Source organism: Salvelinus fontinalis, chromosome 35, assembly GCF_029448725.1.
Source record: "Salvelinus fontinalis isolate EN_2023a chromosome 35, ASM2944872v1, whole genome shotgun sequence".
Taxonomy (NCBI): Eukaryota; Metazoa; Chordata; class Actinopteri; order Salmoniformes; family Salmonidae; genus Salvelinus; species Salvelinus fontinalis.
This window is the reverse complement of record NC_074699.1, coordinates 25616571-25637514: the sequence shown is the minus strand read 5'-3', so window position 1 is coordinate 25637514 and position 20944 is coordinate 25616571. Positions and strand designations below refer to the sequence as shown.

At 43.4% G+C, this 20944-nt stretch overlaps 1 protein-coding gene across 1 annotated transcript; it reads left to right on the top strand.

Moving 5' to 3' along the window:
* Positions 1-1471: 1471 nt before the first annotated feature.
* On the top strand, positions 1472-3446 carry LOC129834617 (serum amyloid A-5 protein-like). The gene is made up of 4 exons (XM_055899783.1): positions 1472-2275; positions 2394-2499; positions 2762-2900; positions 3098-3446. Exons 2-4 carry the CDS (start codon positions 2412-2414, stop codon positions 3234-3236), a joined length of 366 nt encoding a protein of 121 aa, XP_055755758.1. The 5' UTR covers positions 1472-2275; positions 2394-2411; the 3' UTR covers positions 3237-3446.
* The last annotated feature ends 17498 nt before the right edge of the window (positions 3447-20944 follow it).

Genomic DNA, 20944 nt, shown 5'->3' with positions numbered 1-20944 from the left:
AGTAAAGCATTAAAATCTGTATATTTTTTTCTGATGTTGTGTTGTTACTGACTAGAAGAGGCAGTGTTAGTTAGCCATTCTCAAGAGGCCAGACAGGGGTTATATCCAGAAACTGGTAGGCCTCACGAGATGCTAAGAGGAGTATGTACTTTAAACTATCCATATACATTTTTGTTGTTGTTGCAGTATGCCCCATAAAAGCTCCCTGGTCTTTGTTATTGAATCTTTGTTTGAAATTCACTGCTTGACTAAGAGACCTTACAGATAATTGTATGTGTATGGTACAGAGATTAAGTAGTCATTCAAAAATCATGTTAAACAAATAAGTTCGATGGAACTTATTATGTGACTTGTTAAGCACATTTTTACTCCTGAACACATTTAGGCTTGCCATAACAAAGGAATTCAATACTTATTGACTCAAGACAATTCAGATTTTTATTTTTAATTAATTTGTAGAAGTTTCTAAAACCCAAATTCCATGTTGACATTATGGGGTATTGTGTGTAGTCCAGTGACATAACATCTTAATTGAAACATTTTACATTCAGGTTGTAACACAAAAACATTTGGAAAAAATAAAAGGATGTGAATACTTTCTGAAGGTACTGCACATTTCGACAGCAGAGGGAGCACGCCCCATCCACAACGATGGAGCTGCAGTGGACAAGGTGAAAAGCTTCAAGTTCCCCTGCGCAACAGCGCCTCTTCAATCTCAGGAGGCTAAAGAAATCCAGCTTGGCCCCTAAGATCCTCACAAAATTTTACAGATGCACCATTGAGAGCATCCTGTTGGGCTGTATCACTGCCTGGTTCGGCAACTGCACCACCCGCAACCGCAGGGCTCTCCAGAGGGTGGTGCGGTCTGCGCAACGCATCACCGGGGGCACAATGCCTGCCCTCCAGGACACCTAGAGCACCCGATGTCAAAAGAAGGCCAAAAAGATCATTAAAGACAACAACCACCCAAGTCAACCAGCCTGTTCACCTTGCTATCATCCAGAAGGCGAGGTCAGTACAGGTACATCAAAGCTGGGACCGAGAGTCTGAAAAACAGCTTCTATCTCAAGGCCATCAGACTGTTAAATAGCCATCCTTTGCCGGCCTCCACCCAGTACTCTGCCCTGAACTTAGTCACTAGCTACCACCTGGTTACTCAACCCTACACCTTAGAGGATGCTAACCTATGTACATAGACATGGAATCACTGGTCACTTTAATAACGTTTACATACTGTTTTACTCATTTCATATGTACAGTATAATACTGTATTCTAGTCAATGCCATCCCATTCAACTATTGCTGTATATATACTATTCTATCCTACGTATTCTACAAATATACTAAATATTCTATCCACATACCATCCATAATGTCTATACATCCCATCACATATATATATATATTTTATACTTCGTACTCCGACATTGCTTGTCGTAATATTTATATGTTTCTTAATTCCATTCTTTTACATTTAGATCTGTGTGTATTGCTGTAAATTGTTATATATTACTGCACTGCTGGAGCTAAGAACACAAGCATGTTGCTACACCCGCAATAGCATCTGCTAAATATGTGTATGCGACCAATAAAATTTGATTTGATTTGTAAACAAGAGTAATAGTGACCAGTAGCAGGATAAATAGACACTAATGGTAATGGAAATCAATAATCAATGAACAGCAACATAGGTGTGAGGGGGAGCAGTAATTGTGTAACCCGTAAGATAAAGGGGCAATCTGTACGATGTGGACACGTAAAGTGCCTTTCATGTCTATGTCTATTAAATACCTGTAGTCTACCCTACTATAGTAGTCTATAATGAATCATATCATAAGGAATCATTCTCTCATATTAGGTGAGAGGCAAACTTTTGGAACCTCATCCATCATGACAATTACGACATTAAAAGCAGAAAAACAAACTGCATTGCCCCCATTAGTCTTATTAATGCAGACACATCACATTTTGATGCCTTGTTTTTTTAAGCAGTAGGCCGAGTTACACAATTGAGGAGTATCCTCCTTATTGCCCAAGACTTCACAGCAGGTACTATAATCTTGTAATGACCTGGAAATTCCTCATCTTGTGTAGCGGACAGACACTTCTGAGTGTAATAACTTGGGAGGACGAAGTTAGGGAATTCCAGCTTTTGGAAAACTAAACTCCTCCCTGGTCTGAGTGGAATATAAGAACAAGCTGCAGACCACAAACCAACACGAAACACAAGGGAGTTCAAACTGCCTGACTGACTAACTAACTAAGGAGCTGAAAGGTAAGAGATAATAACTCTGTTATATGAGGCAGTCACAGTTTAAATTGAATAAATTATCTGTAAATATGTTAGCAATTCATATAGTAGACTACGTTCTCTCTCTCCATGTTTCTTTCAGTCTCTCACATCTGCAAGTATGAAGCTGCTTCTAGCTGGACTTGTTCTGACCCTTATTGTAGGGGCTCAAGCTCAGTGGTACCGCTTCCCTGGTGAAGCTGCTCGAGGTCCGTTTATACACTTTAATCATTGTTTCTTCATTGTTGACAGAAATAGATACATAAATCAAGAGTAACAAATCATTCAAGAGTAACAAATCATTCAAGAGTAACAAATCATTCAAGAGTAACAAATCATTCAAGAGCAACAATCTACTGTATTTGAGGACTCCTTTAAAGTTCTTGTTATTTCTTGAGGCTAGTGGTTTGAAATGTTGTAAAGTTCCTTGTAAGTGTCAAACTAAACATCCGTGTTCTCCTGACCCTGCAGGTGCTAAAGACATGTGGCGTGCATATGGCGACATGAAGGACGCCAACTGGAAAAACTCAGACAAGTACTTCCACGCTCGGGGCAACTATGATGCTGCCAGGAGAGGACCAGGGGGCAGGTGGGCAGCAACAGTCATCAGGTGGGTGATTCTCAAATATCTGTGAGATGCTTATAATGTGGTTCAGTTGCTCATCAAATTATCTGATCAAAACTTTCTCCATTTAGTTCTTTATGGCACTTTTTGTTAAAAAAAAATGTCTGGTCAGAAAGACAATTTTACCATTATTGGTTCACTGTGGTTGGCGAGTTACTTATGTAATATTTCTCCTCTCTCAGTAATGGCCGGGAGATGGTTCAGGGTTCCAGTGGTCGAGGACACGAGGACTCAGCAGCTGACCAGCAGGCTAACCGCTGGGGACGTAATGGAGGGGACCCCAACCGATTCAGACCCCAAGGACTCCCCAAGAAATACTGAACCTAAAATAAAGGAGGTTACTAGCCAAACTGAAAGGACCACAATCCAAACAAATATATTGCACTTAATTACTGCTTTTGGAGAAAAAAATCCTATTCTCAAAAATGATTTTGCCCAAATGTTCTGCTAATAGACAGGTACATGGTACTGAAACTTAGTATACAATGTATTTCAAAAGTGTTGCAAAAATAAAGTGATTACGCAACTAGAGACCGAATGTCTTTCTGTATTCAGTATGATACGACTGGGAAGGTTGGAAAGAAATGTTCAAATCCTGAAATGTACACTCAAATGATCTGGGGTTGACATTTTCTCAGCTTTCAACTGGCAACGGGTCAGCAATTTACAACTAGTAACTGGGACATTTGGACAGTGGGTCAGCCGTACATAGTACATGTTTTTCATAGGATAGACATAGAAGAAGCTGAGAAAAACATAGGATACATAGAAGAAGCTGAGAGTATTGCAGGTGATGCAGTGATGTGAACTTTGAGGGTGCAACAACAATTCTAAGCCAATAGAGGTTGTGCATTTATTTGCCTCTGCTCATCCCTAAGCTACCTCCCTCTCGCCAACACAACACACACCGTGTCTTCCCCTTCTCACGTACAACCAATAGATGCTGGTTTAATTGACCACTGATCCACCAGGCCAATTTGTTGAGTGTAACGATTTAGCAGGGAATCCTGTTATTAGCGGGGCAGGGGATGTAAGGAGGCCTGCAGGTACCGTATAGGCTTGAACAGCTGGTCCAGGAGGATGGTAGGTCAGTTCATCACAAATTGCAATTATAATATTGGTATCTGCCACGTCCATTTCCCTGCTGTTAATGGAACATGACAGTTTGAATGAGGATTCAATTCAACATACTATGCAACTCTATTGAGACCGGAGGTTAGATGAGTAGGCTATGTATAATTTAACGTAGATAGATAATATGCATAAAATTAGTATACAGTTAGGCTTTTGAACATAACCACTCATTATTACAGAATGCAGAATTACAGGCATAGTGTAAAATATGCACAGACATACAATGTATTGATCAGCCTGACCACACCTCCACACAAGCAACCAATGAGAGTATGGTCCAAAGTACTGTACCACCTTATTTGGAACAGACTTTGAACAGACTGAGTGAGAGAGAGAGAGAGAGAGAGAGAGAAAGAGATGAGCTAAGAAATTGTAACACAGAGGAATTGCAACACAGAGGAATTGTAACACAGAGGAATTGTAACCCAGGTATATGACTTTCCTAGGTTTTCAGTTTATGTCACTCTTAATTTGAAAATATGAACTTTAGGGCTCAAAGTGATGTCAATATCAATATCATAGATTTCGCTATATCATGATAAACTTCACCTGAGATGTGTAATGGGTAGCAACAGGGTTCAGCTTCACCAAGTAGAAATAAGTAGCCTTAGCAGTTGCACTCAGCATCTTTGTGATGAGCCCTGAAATGCAGCGAGGAAAACATAAGCATCATGTCTTGATCCCCCAATCTGTGTATACATTTATGTGGAAGGTTCACATGGTGAGCAATGATGTGTAGTTAATGGGTGAACTTTGTTAAGTCAGGTTTACCTGACAATCATAACACTCAAATCTGAATGTGCAAGGCAGATATGTGGTGGAATCGGCATAGTGTTATGTGGATGTATTTATTCATGATGTATTAACAAACTAGATGTGGTAAGTCTCTACATTACCACATGTAATCCATTCCTGGCAATGAAAAATACATGAGCTCATACTGTACATATAAATGAAGCATTTTTATTTAGATTTATTTATATTATAGTCAGACCACTCCTGTGGCTTTTCTTAGGTACTATTCTATGACCAAGGTTTTTGCACAGCACAGCACAGAAGATCCTTTTATAAAGACAACAAAGTGAAATATTTGGTCAAAGGTATATTGTTACAAACCTGCAAAGAGAGGAGTGCTGTGAGCAGACAGACTAGACCTCAAACAGATATACACCCATATTTCTAATCACAGTATTGGATGTCCCATCTCCCTCTCTCTTTCTCTGCTTTCTCTTGCTCCATTCAAATACAATGCACACACAGAAATCAGGATAGATTTGGGAGGAGTAGGAGAAGAGGAAATAGAAAGAATGGGGGTTAGAATTAGCGTTGAGGGAGGAGTGGAGGGGAAGGATTGATGTGATTGGTTCAGAAGGAGGGTGGCTGTACAATCAGCTTCTTCTGAAAGCATGGCTCAATGTATGAACACTCTTCATTTCAGGTAGCCTGCCAACACAACATTGAGGTAAATACTACTATGCCCAGGGATAAGCCAAGTACTTTCCATGCACAGATGTTTCTCAAAGCTTTAACTGAGTGTCAGATTACTGTTCTGATATGGATTTGTACTCTGTTCTTTTCCAGTTCTCCTCCACAGCTGGCCAATTACTTGACTGACTGACTGACTGAAACTGATGGTTGAACATTGGCTGGTTGACTGAGGTATTCTCCATCTATCTTCCACTAATCCATTGTTTCCTTAAACACGGAGGTGCAGATCACGTTTACAGATACACAGACAGAGAAACTGTCAGAGTAACTGTGTCTCAGATAGATGGCTGACAAGCAGATCAGGTAAGCGTGGATAAGGATATTGATGGAAACTGAAAGGATTTTGAGATTATTTATCAAAATGTTTGAATTGATGTTCTAGGTCGAATCTTGAACTAATTGCTCCACCATTATCCCTCTCTCTCATTGTTGTTTTTCTCTTTTGTTATTGATTGGTCATTGTCACCTTTTTGATACCTTCTCACCCTTCTCTCTTTCAATTCAATTCAATTGGCTTTATTGGCATGGGAAACATATGTCAAGTCCAGGGTGGGCCAGGTAAAAATGTGGTTTTGAGTCACAGTCACGAGAAAAACTTGCTTTTACCTGCTGTATGGTAGCAGGGTGGAAGTATTTTTGTGGTGGCAAGGTGGATATAACCACTTGTGAATTAGGGAAAGTAGAATAAGCTTTTTCAATCCCTCCCTTGAGTGCTGTGGCCACCCTTTCCTGCTGTGCTCTCAGGTCGTTTGTGCCTGTGTGTATTATTATGTGGCTAGATGAACCTAGTTGGTCCTCAGACAGAAGGTCTACTGCACGTTGGGTGTTTGGACACCAGGGTTTAGACACACTGTGTTTGGAAAAACATTTTTTTCTTGTGTAAATTTCCAGTTTGAGTCCATTAGGAGTACAATCTATGTCTTGTGTATGTCCTCAGTGGGTGTGGGGTGGTTGTCAGAAGGGCTATCAGGGTGGTTGACAGTGGGGGTGCTCACCTTTCTAGTGGGTTGTTCTCTGTCACACGACATCCCCCTCACCCTCTCCTCCAGCAGTCTGATCCTCTCCTCTAGTGCTCTGCTCTTCTCCTGCTCCTGCTTTTTCTCTTGTTGATGTTGTCTCACCACAGTCCAGAGTGCCGATATATCTCTCTCCACCTCTAGCCCTCCGGGTCTGGATAAGGGGGTGTTGTTGTGCTGGACTGTTGTCTGGGTCTGTGCTGACTGGAGTGTAATCACCTGCTGTTCCAGCTCCACCTGCCTTACCTCCAGCGGTGTGAATTTATTCTAAACAAACATTTAGTTTGCTTGTAGTATCTGCTTACCTCTGGTTGATTCTCTGAGGTCTTTGCACAGTAATCCTTAATGTTCACTACACAGGTCAGACAGATTGCCTTATCAAGACCATCTGATTAGAGGGATACTTTGGCATGTACAGAGGTAGGACAAAATTGTGTGTGTGTGTGTGTATATATGTGTGTGTGTGTGTATATATACAGTGTGTGTGTGTGTGTGTGTGTGTGTGTGTGTGTGTGTGTGTGTGTGTGTGTGTGTGTGTGTGTGTGTGTGTGTGTGTGTGTGTGTGTGTGTGTGTGTGTGTGTGTGTGTGTGTGTGTGTGTTTGAGCATGTTCTTTGTTTATGACTCTGTGTCTCTCTATTTATTTGGCCATTGGGTGCTGCTGTGAACCTGACTCTGGTCACTCCAGAGAAGGCCATCAAACTAGCTGCCAATGACTTCTTTAGACAACACCTGTCCAAGGATGGGTGAGTAGTGCTCAGAGGCCTCTTTCAAACACCTGTTTGTCAAATACAATCATACACCAGTCGTAACTGACTGGTACACCAACCTCTTGCCCACTCTGATCTCTTTGAATAGATGTACTTGAAAGATGTAGTGTATACTATATCAGTTTTAACTAACGTCTTGTTTGGATTTGATATACAGATCACAAATAGGATTTTAATAATATCTTCACTATGTGCTGGGATCTAGTGGTAATAAATTATTGAGTGACCAGCGCTAGTGAATTATTAACATGTTTCCAAGACTGTGTGAGTGACTGTGTGTGTGTGTGTGTGTGTGTGTGTGTGTGTGCGTGCGTGCGTGCGTGTGTGTGTGTGTGTGTGCGTGTGTGTGTGTTTATGTATGTTTCTTTATGTGTATCACTAATGGTATGTTTATTGTTTTATGCATGTTTATGGTCATGTCCTTTGTGGATTGAAACAGGGAGTTTTAAATTGTATGCATTTTGTTTAATGTATGTAAAACACTTGAGATAGCACCAGACCATCCAGAGAAATTAGCAAAGTCATTGAACTAAAATAATTATGACATTTGTTTTCTCTCTCAGTCAGAAGCTCACCCTGCTGAGGGAGATGCTGGCGGGTTGTGGTGCTGATCCAGACAGCTGATGTTCTAAAAGAGCTGCAAAATCTGGACCCCTACAAATCAGCTGGGCTAGACAATCTGGACCCTCTATTCCTAAAATTATCCGCTTCATTGTTGCAACCCCTATTCCTAGTCTGTTCAACCTCTCTTTCGTGTCGTCTGAGATTTCTAAAGATTGGAAAGCTGCCGTGGTCATCCCCCTCTTCAAAGGGGGAGACACTCTAGACTCTCTGTTACAGACCTATATCCATCCTGCCCTGCCTTTCTAAAGTCTTCGAAAGCCAAGCGAACAAACAGATCACCGACCATTTCGAATCCCATCGTACCTTCTCCGCTATGCAATCTGGTTTCCGAGCTGGTCACGGTTGCACCTCAGCCACGCTCAAGGTCCAAAACGATATCATAACTGCCATCGATAAAAGACTACTGTGCAGCCGTCTTTATCGACCTGGCCAAGGCTTTTGACTGTGTCAATCACCGTATTCTTATCGGCAGACTCAACAGCCTTGGTTTCTCTAATGACTGCCTCGCCTGGTTCACTAACTACTTCTCAGATAGAGCTCAGTGTGTCAAATCGGAGGGACTGTTGTCTGTACCTCTGGCAGTCTCTATGGGAGTGCCACAGGGTTCAATTCTAGGGCCGACTCTTTTCTCTGTATATATCAATGATGTCGCTCTTGCTGCTGGTGATTCTTTGATCCACCTCTACGCAGACGACACCATTCTGTATACATCTGGCCCTTCTTTGAAAACTGTGTTAACAAACCTCCAAACGAGCTTCAACGCCATACAACACTTCTTCCGTGACCCCCAACTGCTCTTAAATGCTAATAAAACTAAATGCATGCTATTCAACCGATCGCTGCCCGCACCCTCCCGCCCGACTAGCATCACCACTCTGGACGGTTCTGACTTAGAATATGTGGACAACTATAAATACCTAGGTGTCTGGCTAGACCGTAAACTCTCCCTCCAGACTCACATTAAGCATCTCCAATCCAAAGTTAAATCTAAAATCGGCTTCCTATTTCGCAACAAAGCCTCTTTCACTCATGCTGCCAAACATACCCTCGTAAAACTGACCGTCCTACCGATCCTTGACTTCGGAGATGTCATTTACAAAATAGCCTCCAACACTTTACTCAGCAAATTGGATGCAGTCTATCACAGTGCCATCCATTTTGTCACCAAAGCCCCATATACTACCACAACTGCGACCTGTATGTTCTCGTTGGCTGGCGCTCGCTACATATTCGTCACCAGACCCATTGGCTCCAGGTCATCTATAAGTCTTTGCTAGGTAAAGCTCCGCCTTATCTCAGCTCACTGGTCACCATAGCAACACCCACCCGTAGCACGCGCTCCAGCAGGTATATTTCACTGGTCATCCCCAAAGCCAACACCCTCTGTGGCCGCCTTTCCTTCCAGTTCTCTGCTGTGAATGACTGGAACAAATTACAAAAATTACTGAAGTTGGAGACTTAAATCTCCCTCGCAAACTTTAAGCGTCAGCTGTCGGAGCAGCTTACGGATCGCTGCAGCTGTACACAGCCCATCTGTAAAAAGCCCATCCAACCAACTATCTACCTCATCCCATCCCTACCTCATCCCATATCTGTTTTTGTTTTTCTCCTCTTTTGCACAAAAGTATTTCTACTTGCACATCTTAATCTGCACTCCAGTGTAATTGCTAAATTGTAATTACTTCGCTACTATTGGCCTATTTATTGCCTTACCTCCTTAATTAATTTGCACACTATATACAGATTTTTCCATTGTGTTATTGTCTTTACGTTTGTTTATCCCATGTGTAACTCTGTGTTGTTGTTGTTTTTGTCGCACTGCTTTGCTTTATCTTGGCCAGATCACAATTGTAAATGAGAACTTGTTCTCAACTGGCCTACCTGGTTAAATGAAGGTGAAATAAAAATATAAAATATAAAAAAACATGTCAGGTAAACTCAGCCGGGGTATCAGCCTCAGACAGCTTTCTACTACCATCTTGTGGCTCAACAGTAATTATGATACTAGTTGTGTGTCTCCCTGGGTAATTGAACTCCTCTGAAACACAGTCACACTTTCTCTCCATCTCTTTGTCTCTCCATCTCTCTGTCTTTCCATCTTTCTGTCTCTACATCTCTCTGTCTCTCCATCTCTCTGTCTTTCCATCTCTTTGTCTCTCCATCTCTCTATCTCTTTGTCTCTCCATCTCTCCATCTCTTGGTGCAGGCCATCATCACCACTCCCATGGAGATACTAAAGATCCAGTTACAGGATGCAGGGTGGATAGGTGAGAGATGGGTAGAAGAAGGAGAGAGGAGATTGTATGTTCCCCTGTTCCCAGTCAATCCTCAAAAGGTTCTACAGCTGCACCATCGAGAGCATCCGGACTGGTTGCATCACCGCCTGGTATGGCAACTGCTCGGCCTCCGACCGCAAGGGGCTACAGAGGGTAGTGTGTATGGCCCAGTACATCACTGGGGCCAAGCTTCCTGCCAACCAGGACCTATATACCAGTCGGTGCCAGAGAAAGGCTCACATTTTGTTTCTTAAAACCTTTCAGTGATACCCATCCCGGATCCGGGATCCTCCTCATCAAAAAAGCTGACTAGCATAGCCTAGCCTAACGGGACAGGGATATCATATAATATAATTTTCATGAAATCACAAGTCCGATACAGCAAATGAAAGATAAACATCTTGTGAATCCAGCCATCATTTCCGATTTTTAAAATGTTTTACAGCGAAAACACAATATGTATTTATATTAGCTAACCACAATAGCCAAAGACTCAACCACATATTTTCACCATGTTTCTACCGCATAGGTAGCTATCACAAAACCGACCAAATAGAGATAAAATTAGTCACTAACCAAGAAACAACTTCATCAGATGACAGTCTTATAACATGTTATACAATACATTTATGTTTTGTTCGAAAATGTGCATATTTGAGGTATAAATCATAGTTTTACATTGCAGCTACCATCAAAAATATCACCAAAGCAGCCAGAATAATTACAGAGAGCAACGTGAAATACCTAAATACTCATCATAAAACATTTATGAAAAATACATGGTGTACAGCAAATGAAAGATAAACATCTTGTGAATCCAGCCAATATTTCCGAATATTTAAGTGTTTTACAGCGAAAACACAATATAGAATTATATTAGCTTACCACAATAGCCAAACACACAAACGCATTTATTCACGGCAAAAGGTAGCTTTCGGAAAAACCAGCAAAATATATAAAATTAATCCCTAACCTTGAACAAATTCATCAGATGACAGTCTTATAACATCATGTTACACAATACAATTATGTTTTGTTCAAAAATGTGCATATTTAGAGCTACAAATCCTGATTAAACATTGTGAATACGTAGCATCGATTCACCAGAATCTCCAGAGATATTTTGGACACTCACCTAATCTGACCAAAGAACTCATCATAAACTTTACATAAAAATACTTGTTGTATGGCAAATGAAAGATACACTGGTTCTTAACTATTATTTTTATTAAAACTGTGTTGTTGGTTAATTAAGGGCTTGTAAGTAACCATTTCACGGTAAGGTTTGCTACACCTGTTGTATTCGACGCATGTGACAAATAATATGGGATTTGATTTGATTTGATTATGCCTGCCGTGTCCCCTGTAAGCCAATTGATACAGTTTGTGTGTTTCAGTGATTAAGACCAGAATTCAGACCATGTCACAGAGAAGTCAGGAGAACACCTACAGCAGAGTGACAGACTGCATCAGGTAACCTCTCCTTCTCACTCTAACTCTTCCACTGCTTCCCTCCTGGTTTTGACAGGCCTTTTCTGATCAATTATATCCATATTATCTGATGGTAGAACATTACAACATCTACTGGTACTATGACATAAACGGAAAAGGCATTTTAGGCTAGAATATACAGTGCCCGTCAAAAGTTTGGACACACCTACTCATTCAAGGGTTTTTCTTTATTTTTAATGAAGACTGTAAATTGATTCAAATAGCACACTGATTTTTATAAGATGGAATAATTAAACAAACTACTGAAAATTCAGCTGATCACACTGCAATAATATTAATGTGTGTGCAGAGCTCCAGTGATTCAATGCTCTTGTTAAGAAATCTCAACACCTGAGTAGCTCTGAAAGGATTTGATACTGTGTGTAACGGTAGTCCTCCTCCTCTTCAACTGAAAAGGAGGAGTAGTGATGGAACCAAGGCGCAGCGGGTTGTGAACACATAATTTATTTAAAGACAAGACGAAAAAACACGAACTTCACTATAACTAACAAAACAACAAACGGAGTAGACAGACCTGGACGACGAACTTACATTAAACACGAAGAACGCACGAACAGGGAAAATAGACTACACAAAATGACGATGTACAAAACAAACCGAACAGTCCCGTATGGTGCGACAAACACTGACACAGGAGACAACCACCCACAACGAACACTGTGAAACAACCTACCTAAATATGACTCTCAATTAGAGGAACGCCAAACACCTGCCTCTAATTGAGAGCCATACCAGGCAACCCTTAAACCAACATAGAAACAGACAACATAGAATGCCCACCCAAACTCACGTCCTGACCAACTAACACATACAACAAACTAACAGAAATAGGTCAGGAACGTGACATAACCCCCCCCCCTTAAGGTGTGAACCCCGGGCGCACCAGCACAAAGTCTAGGGGAGGGTCTGGGTGGGCATCTGACCACGGTGGTGGCTCAGGCTCAGGGCGAGGTCCCCACCCCACCATAGTCAATCCCAGCTTACATCTCCCCCTACAAATGACCACCCTCGTATTACACCCCCTTAATCTTTTGGGTAACATCGAGACAAGGGGCAGCACCGGGATAGAGGGATAGCTCAGGACAGAGGGATAGCTCAGGACAGAGGGATAGCTCAGGACCGAGGGATAGCTCAGGACAGAGGGATAGCTCAGGACAGAGAGGTAGCTCAGGATAGAGAGGTAGCTCAGGATAGAGAGGTAGCTCAGGATAGAGGGGCAACTCCGGACTGAAAGGCAACTCCGGACAGAGAGACAGCTCTGGACTGAGGGGCAGTTCTGGATAAATAGCCGCTCTGGGCTGAGGGACAGCTCATGACTGGCTGACGGCTCTGGACGCTCATGGCTGGCTGACGGCTCTGGACGCTCATGGCTGGCTGACGGCTCTGGACGCTCATGGCTGGCTGACGGCTCTGGACGCTCATGGCTGGCTGACGGCTCTGGACGCTCATGGCTGGCTGACGGCTCTGGACGCTCATGGCTGGCTGACGGCTCTGGACGCTCATGGCTGGCTGACGGCTCTGGACGCTCATGGCTCACTGACGGCTCTGGCAGATCCTGTCTGGTTGGCGGCTCTGGCAGATCCTGTCTGGTTGACGGCTCTGGCAGATCCTGTCTGGTTGGCGGCCCTGGCAGATCCTGTCTGGTTGGCGGCTCTGGCAGATCCTTTCTGGTTGGCGGCTCTGGCAGATCCTGACTGACGAATGGCTCTAGCGGCTCCTGACTGACTAACGGCTCTGACGGCTCGGGACAGACGGGCGGCTCTAATGGCTCGGGACAGACAGATGGCTCAGACGGCGCTGGGGAGACGGATGGCTCAGACGGCGCTGGGGAGACGGATGGCTCAGACGGCGCTGGGGAGACGGATGGCTCAGACGGCGCTGGGGAGACGGATGGCTCAGATGGCGCTGGGGAGACGGATGGCTCAGATGGCGCTGGAGAGACGGATGGCTCAGATGGCGCTGAGGAGACGGATGGCTCAGATGGCGCTGAGGAGACGGATGGCTCAGATGGCGCTGCGGAGACGGATGGCTCAGACTGATCCTGTCTAGCGGAAGGCTTTGGCTGCTCCTGTCTGGTGGAAGGCTCTAGCGGCTCCTGTCTGGCGGAAGGCTCTAGCGGCTCCAGTCTGGCGGAAGGCTCTGTAGGCTCATGGCAGACGGGCGGCTTTGCAGGCTCATGGCAGACGGGCGGCTTTGCAGGCTCATGGCAGACGGGCGGCTTTGAAGGCTCAATACAGACGAGCAGTTCATTCGGCGCTAGGCAGACGGACAGTTCAGGCGCCGTTGAGCAGACGGCAGACTCTGGCCGGCTGAGACGCACTGTAGGCCTGGTGCGTGGTGCCGGAACTGGAGGCACCGGACTGGAGACACGCACTTCAAGCCTAGTGCGGGGAGCAGGGACAGGGCACACTGACTTCTCAAAACGCACTATAGGCCTAGTGCGTGGTACCGGCACTGGTGGCACCGGGCTGAGTGCACGCACATCAGGACGAGTACGGGGAGAAGGAACAGTATGTACAGGGCTCTGGAGACGCACAGGTGGCTTAGTGCGTGGTGCCGAAACTGGAGGCACTGGGCTGGAGACACGCACCATAGAGAGAGTGCGTGGAGGAGGAACAGGGCTCTGAAAACGTTTGGACACACCTACTCATTCAAGGGTTTTTCTTTATTTTTACTATTTTCTACATTATAGAATATTAGTGAAGACATCAAAACTATGAAATAACACATATTGTCACACCCTGATCTGTTTCACCTGTCTTTGTGATTGTCTCAACCCCCCTCCAGGCGTCTCCCATCTTCCGCATTGTCCCCTGTGTATTTATACCTTTGTTCTCCATTTGTCTGTTGCCAGTTAGTTTTGTTTTGTCAAGCCTACCTGTCTCTCGATTGTTCCTGTTTCCTAGTTTTCCCGATGTTTACCATTCTGCCTGCCCTGACCCGGAGCCTGCCTGCTGTCCTGTACCTTTGCCCCACCTTTCTGGATTACTGACTTTTGCCTGCCCTGAGCCTGCCTACTGTCCTGTACCTTTGCCCCACCTATCTGGATTACTGACCTCTGCCTGCCCTTGTCCTGCCTTTTGCCTGCCCCTGTTCGAATTAATAAACTGTTACTTCGACCTTGTCTGCATCTGGGTCTTACCTCAAACGTGATACATATGGAATCATGTAGTAAACAAAAAAGTGTTAAACAAATAGATTCTTAGATTCTTCAAAGTAGCCACCCTTTGCCCAACCTCAACCCAATTGAGATGGTTTGGGATGAGTTGGACAGCAGAGTGAAGGAAAAGCAGCCAACAAGTGCACAGCATATGTGGGAACTCCTTCAAAAAAGCATTCCAGGTGAAGCTGGGTGAGAGAATGCCAAGAGTATGCAAAGCTGTCATCAAGGCAAAGGGTGGCTACTTTGAAGAATCTCAAATTGATTTGTTTAACACTTTTCTGGATACTACATGATTACATGAATGTTATTTCATAGTTTTGATGTCTTCACTATTATTCTACAATTAAGAAAATAGTAAAAAAATAAAGAAAAACCCTTGAATGAGTAGATGTATCCAAACTTTTGACTGGTACTGTAGATACACCACTATATCACGACCCTCTTGTCTAACAGGAAGATTCTGCAACAAGAGGGTCCCTCTGCTTTCCAGAGGGGGCGTACTGCCGTGCTCTGGTCATTGCTCCCCTCTTTGGCATCGCACATGTGGTCTACTTCCTGGGAGTGGGAGTTCCTTCTCAGCTTCCTGCCTCAACGGAACAACTAGTCTTGCACTCTCAGACACAGCCCACAATGGAGCCAGATAATCTGGCTCTTTCCTATCACACACAGCTGACATTGGAGCTAGGTAATCTGGTACCTTCCTCTCAGACACAGCCCACACTGGAGCCAGATAGTCTGGCTCTTTCCTCTCAGACACAATTGACACTGGAGCTAGGTAATCTGTCTCTTTCCTCTCAGACACAGCCCACACTGGAGCCAGGTAATCTGTCACTTTCCTCTCAGACACAGCCCACGCTGGAGCCAGGTAATCTGTCACTTTCCTCTCAGACACAGCCCACGCTGGAGCCAGGTAATCTGTCACTTTCCTCTCAGACACAGCCCACACTGGAGCCAGATAGTCTGGCTCTTTCCTCTCAGACACAGCCCACACTGGAGCCAGGTAATCTGTCACTTTCCTCTCAGACACAGCCCACGCTGGAGCCAGGTAATCTGTCATTTTCCTCTCCGACACAGCCCACACTGGAGCCAGATAGTCTGGCTCTTTCCTCTCAGACACAGCCCACACTGGAGCCAGGTAATCTGTCACTTTCCTCTCAGACACAGCCCACACTGGAGCCAGATAGTCTGGCTCTTTCCTCTCAGACACAGCCCACACTGGAGCCAGATAATCTGGCTCTTTCCTCTCAGACACAGCCCACACTGGAGCCAAGTAATCTGTCACTTTCCTCTCAGACACAGCCCACGCTGGAGCCAGGTAATCTGTCATTTTCCTCTCAGACACAGCCCACGCTGGAGCCAGGTAATCTGTCACTTTCCTCTCAGACACAGCCCACACTGGAGCCAGGTAATCTGTCACTTTCCTCTCAGACACAGCCCACACTGGAGCCAGATAGTCTGGCTCTTTCCTCTCAGACACAGCCCACACTGGAGCCAGGTAATCTGTCACTTTCCTCTCAGACACAGCCCACACTGGAGCCAGGTAATCTGTCACTTTCCTCTCAGACACAGCCCACACTGGAGCCAGATAATCTGGCTCTTTCCTCTCAGACACAGCCCACACTGGAGCCAGATAATCTGGCTCTTTCCTCTCAGACACAGCCCACACTGGCCAAAGCCCTAAGGAGTTAGTTAGTCAGACAGAACGGTGTGTGTGTTCTAGACCAGAGTTTGCCCTCTGCACCTGTTGAGGGTATTCTGATAGGTCATTCTTTTTTATATCCCCTACCTGACATGAATTACTGTAAATATTTAAATATAGGTCTGATTTATAACTACATGATAATCATTCAATATCGTTTCAAGTGTACTTTTAGTTGTGCCTTATCAAAGTTAAGTCATGGAATTATCGATTGTTTTTACTAAGATGTTGCTATCATGATATATAAATCTGTCAAATCATGTTAACTCTGTGTATATCTGTCTCAACATGACTGTACTGTAATATCTTCTGTCTGTATTGATGCTATGTTTTATTGTGGTTTTGTGGCTGTCTTGCACAGCTTCTGTACCTCTTTCCAAATTGTGTTTCCCTCTTCATCCATGAAGAAGCTTTAGAATTTAGTATTTAGTATTTCATCACAGTGATACTAAGAGCTGATCTGGGGTGTATTCAGGATTACCAAAGATAACATAAGATGTTGGCAGATGTTGGAAACAATGTAATCAAGCTGTGTGCCTAGAAGGAGTCAACTTTGCCTGCAGCAAACGTAGCAGGTTGGTGACATTGGTGATTACACACCAAACACAATTTGCTGCCCAGCCACCATGTTGGCACCATTTTGTGACTAGATGTCAGTTCAGGTACCTGCCTGAATTTGGCTGATAGAAACTCTCCTTTCGTGGGCAAAATGTTTTCCATTTGGAGTCAACGGTTTCTGTTAGAAAACATTTTCCAACAGACAAAACGTTTTGCAACAGAATCTGCAAAATGAATACAACCCAGGGTTCTGAGAGTGGCCCTTCACTCAGCCAGAGTCAAGTCTTTAAATCAAAAAGATAAAAACCCACCCTTGACATTTATGCAAGCCCATCGCCTTATCATTACCGAAAGGTACATTTGTAGATCCTGTATGACCCTGTATCATAGTAACCTAGATTTTATATTGTTGTCACGTTCCTGACCTGTTTTCCTTTGTCTTGTATTTATTTTAGTTGGTCAGGGCGTGAGTTGGGTGGGTTTGTCTATGGTTGATTTTCTATGTTGGGATTTTGTGTTCGGCCTGATATGATTCTCAATCAGAGGCAGCTGTCAATCGTTGTCCCTGATTGAGAATCATACTTAGGCAGCCTGGGTTTCACGTATTTTGTGGGTGTTTGTTTCCGTGTTTGTGTTTTCACCACACAGTACTGTATAGGTTTCTGCACTTCGTTTATTTGTTTTGTAATTCAGTGTTCAGTTTTTCATTATAATAAATCATGATGAACACTAACCACTCTGCGTATTGGTCCGATCCGTCTCGCCTCTCCTCGTCCGAGGAGGAGGACGAATATGAAAGCCGTTACAATTGTGCTGGTTCTTCCCTGGACCGTTATTCCCTCTTCTCAGGAGGACACATGCACGTCCAAGCACTTTTATGTCGCCACCCCTCTTCCCTCCCCTGTAGATATGGTGGGTGTTGGGTTATCAGTTTGGAGTTGTGAATATGGACATCCATATAATAACGGTCCACTGAAGGTGTAAAACAGACTGACAGCTATTTTATTATTCATTTGAGGTCAAATAAGAACAGAAAAAATGTTTTCCTCTCGTATATATTGCTGTCTGAAAATAATGAATGGGATTGTGCTACCCGTGTTGCCTTGTGATTCTTTCTCTCTATTTGTGTGACAGTCTTTGGTGTGTGGTTTGTCCTCATTCTACCGTAACAAGTCTTAAGGAAATCCGAAGAGGCCCCCTGGACTGTGGTAACCAAGGAAACAATGGAGGGAGGGCTTCACCAGTATCTCGCTGTCTCTGTCGGCCTGTCTCATTCCTACGGAACCATGTGTCCATCCAATAGCCAGATTCTCTAGTTCACATGGGCATGGCTATCCTTGTGTCCTGTTGCTTTCTTGGCATTGTCTCCTTTGGAGGAGATCCATTTCCCACCTGCAGTGTTTGTCTTTCTCCACTCCCATGGATACCACTCAGATCCCATTTGAAAACAAGCAGAGACACTGTGTATAGAGGACACATTATTTACACCTTCCGTTGTTATGTGGTTATTACAGTGTTAGCATCTGTCCAGTAGATGGAGCAGCTACAAGCCGGCATGCATTTAATGTATACTACATTTCATAGAATTTAATACAATTACAAGAAGGAGATGTTATGTTTGTACTATGATTATTATTGATATTATTAATTATTAATAATCATTCTAATATATTATTATTATGTACTTTGTATGCTGCACAGGTGAATATGGCTAATACAGGGTGGAGTCAAGGAACAGGGTAAACTGATAAGAAATGGGAAGAAGGGAAGGGAGGGGAAGAGGGAGAGATGAAAGATGGGGAGATCGAGGCACTCAACCAAATCAGGGCATAGATTACAAAAGAAGTGAATGCCTGGAGGGTGAGAGTCTACTGTCAAGGACTGTCAAACACACACAGACCAGAGGGGATGTAGATGCCCCACCATCATTTAGATCAATTTCATCATATCAATCTAGATCTAATTTATCGTAGGGCTACTGTCACAGGCAGTGCCATACATTTCACTTTCATAAGACTTAAATTGCCTTCCTAGTGATCAATTAGCTTATTTACTATGACATTTCATATGTTGAGAAATTACATTCTCAAGGGGCATTGCAATAGCTATATTTTTCACCCTGTTCCAGGGGAATGGGAGAGTATGGTGTGTAAATGGCTCGTGAAATGACCTCTACCTCCTTTGATGGTGTATAACAGGCAGGAATTGTGTCTCAGGGCTATGAAAGTGGAAGAAATTGTACCAGCAAGTATGGCTGAAATGTATAGGAATATCTACTGTATGTAGCTAAGCGATCTAAATCTGTTACGGTTCTGTTGTCATTATTTGCAATCTACAGTACAGTAAATGGCACTGGTTCATCAACAATTAATTTACTGTAAAATTGACATAACATTTTAGAAAACTGCACTTTATAGGTCTACATTAGGGAGGATCAAAGCATTGCTGAAGTTGCGTTGATGAAAGAGTTGCCTTGAGTTCGGAGGCGACAGTGTGACAGGCTAATTAATATTCATGCTAGAGATGATGGGAGAGAGAGAGCGAGAGAGAGAGCGAGAGAGAGGGAAGGAGCAAGTCCTACGAGAGATGCAGAGAGGGGTTTTGGAATATTTGTTTGAGATCCAGCGTGTAGCTCTGAGTGGGCTGTAACCTACACTCTAAAAAATGCTGGGTTAAAAACAACTCAGTTTGGGTTATTTGGTAACCCTGCGCTGGGTAAATATTGGACAGACCACATGCTGGTCTTTTGACCCAGCCAGTTGGGTTGCGTTAATAACCCAACATGTTAGGTTGTTTGAATTACCAAACATGGGTTAATTCAACCATCAATTGTTTTTTTATTCACTTTCATGCTGGGTCTTTTTTAATGTAATTCTACGTTATTTTAAGGAGACTTGGCCTATTATGGGTGTGGCTTTAATATAGTTATTTTTGGCCACCCATGAGAGTAAATGTCATTCTGGTTAATCATTTTAAGTTTGTATATTACAAAATAAAATGTTTCTTGAATATTGTGGCAAATTACATATTTTAATCTAAAGGTAATAACATTATAATGACAGCAGGTGGGCCAATAACCAAAAGGTTGCTGGTAGGAATCCCAGAGTTGGAGAAGTGGAAAAATGTGGTGTTTTGCCCTTGAGCAAAGCAGTTTCTTGTGTGTCTCAAGAATGGTCCACCACCCAAAAGACACCCAGTCAACTTGACACTACTGTGATAAGCGTTGGAGTCAACATGGGCCAGCATCACTGTGGAACAATTTCAACACCTTGTAAAGTCAATGCACCGACGAATTGAGGCTGTTCTGAGGGCAAAAGTGTGCAACTCAATAATAGAAAGGTGTTCCTAATGTTTTGTACACTCAGTGTCAGTGAGAGAGAGAGATGCCAGACAGGCAACTGAGTTCTGGGACAGAGAAAGCATTATCTTGCAGCCAAAAGGCTTACAATGAGACAGGAAGAGGCACATGGACAGCATCGCTCCAAGGATCAGCATATCAACTCCAATCTCATGGAGTTGTCATTGGCTTCCATTATTATAGAGCACTCAAGGTTAAGGAATGGAAGATGGGTGAGACAAAAGTAGATGCTTATCTATAGACCATCTTGTAGGCCTACAACCCAGTAGCTTTAGAACATTTTGTTTGAAACATTTTAAATGTAAAATTAGAGTAAGAATGTTTCTCAATTTTATATGGGCTAGGCTACTTATCAATATCAATTAAATGCGTAATTGATAGCCCACGTCATTAAGTACTTGGCATGTGGTCAAATGAAGATGGGTAAATAAG

Coding starts and splice junctions, on each gene's coding strand:
- LOC129834617 (XM_055899783.1), top strand. CDS start 2,412: ATGAAGCTGCTTCTAGCTGGACTTGTTCTGACCCTTATTGTAGGGGCT. Junction 2,500..2,761: donor CCCTGGTGAAGCTGCTCGAG/GTCCGTTTATAC, acceptor CTGACCCTGCAG/GTGCTAAAGACATGTGGCGT. Junction 2,901..3,097: donor TGGGCAGCAACAGTCATCAG/GTGGGTGATTCT, acceptor CTCCTCTCTCAG/TAATGGCCGGGAGATGGTTC.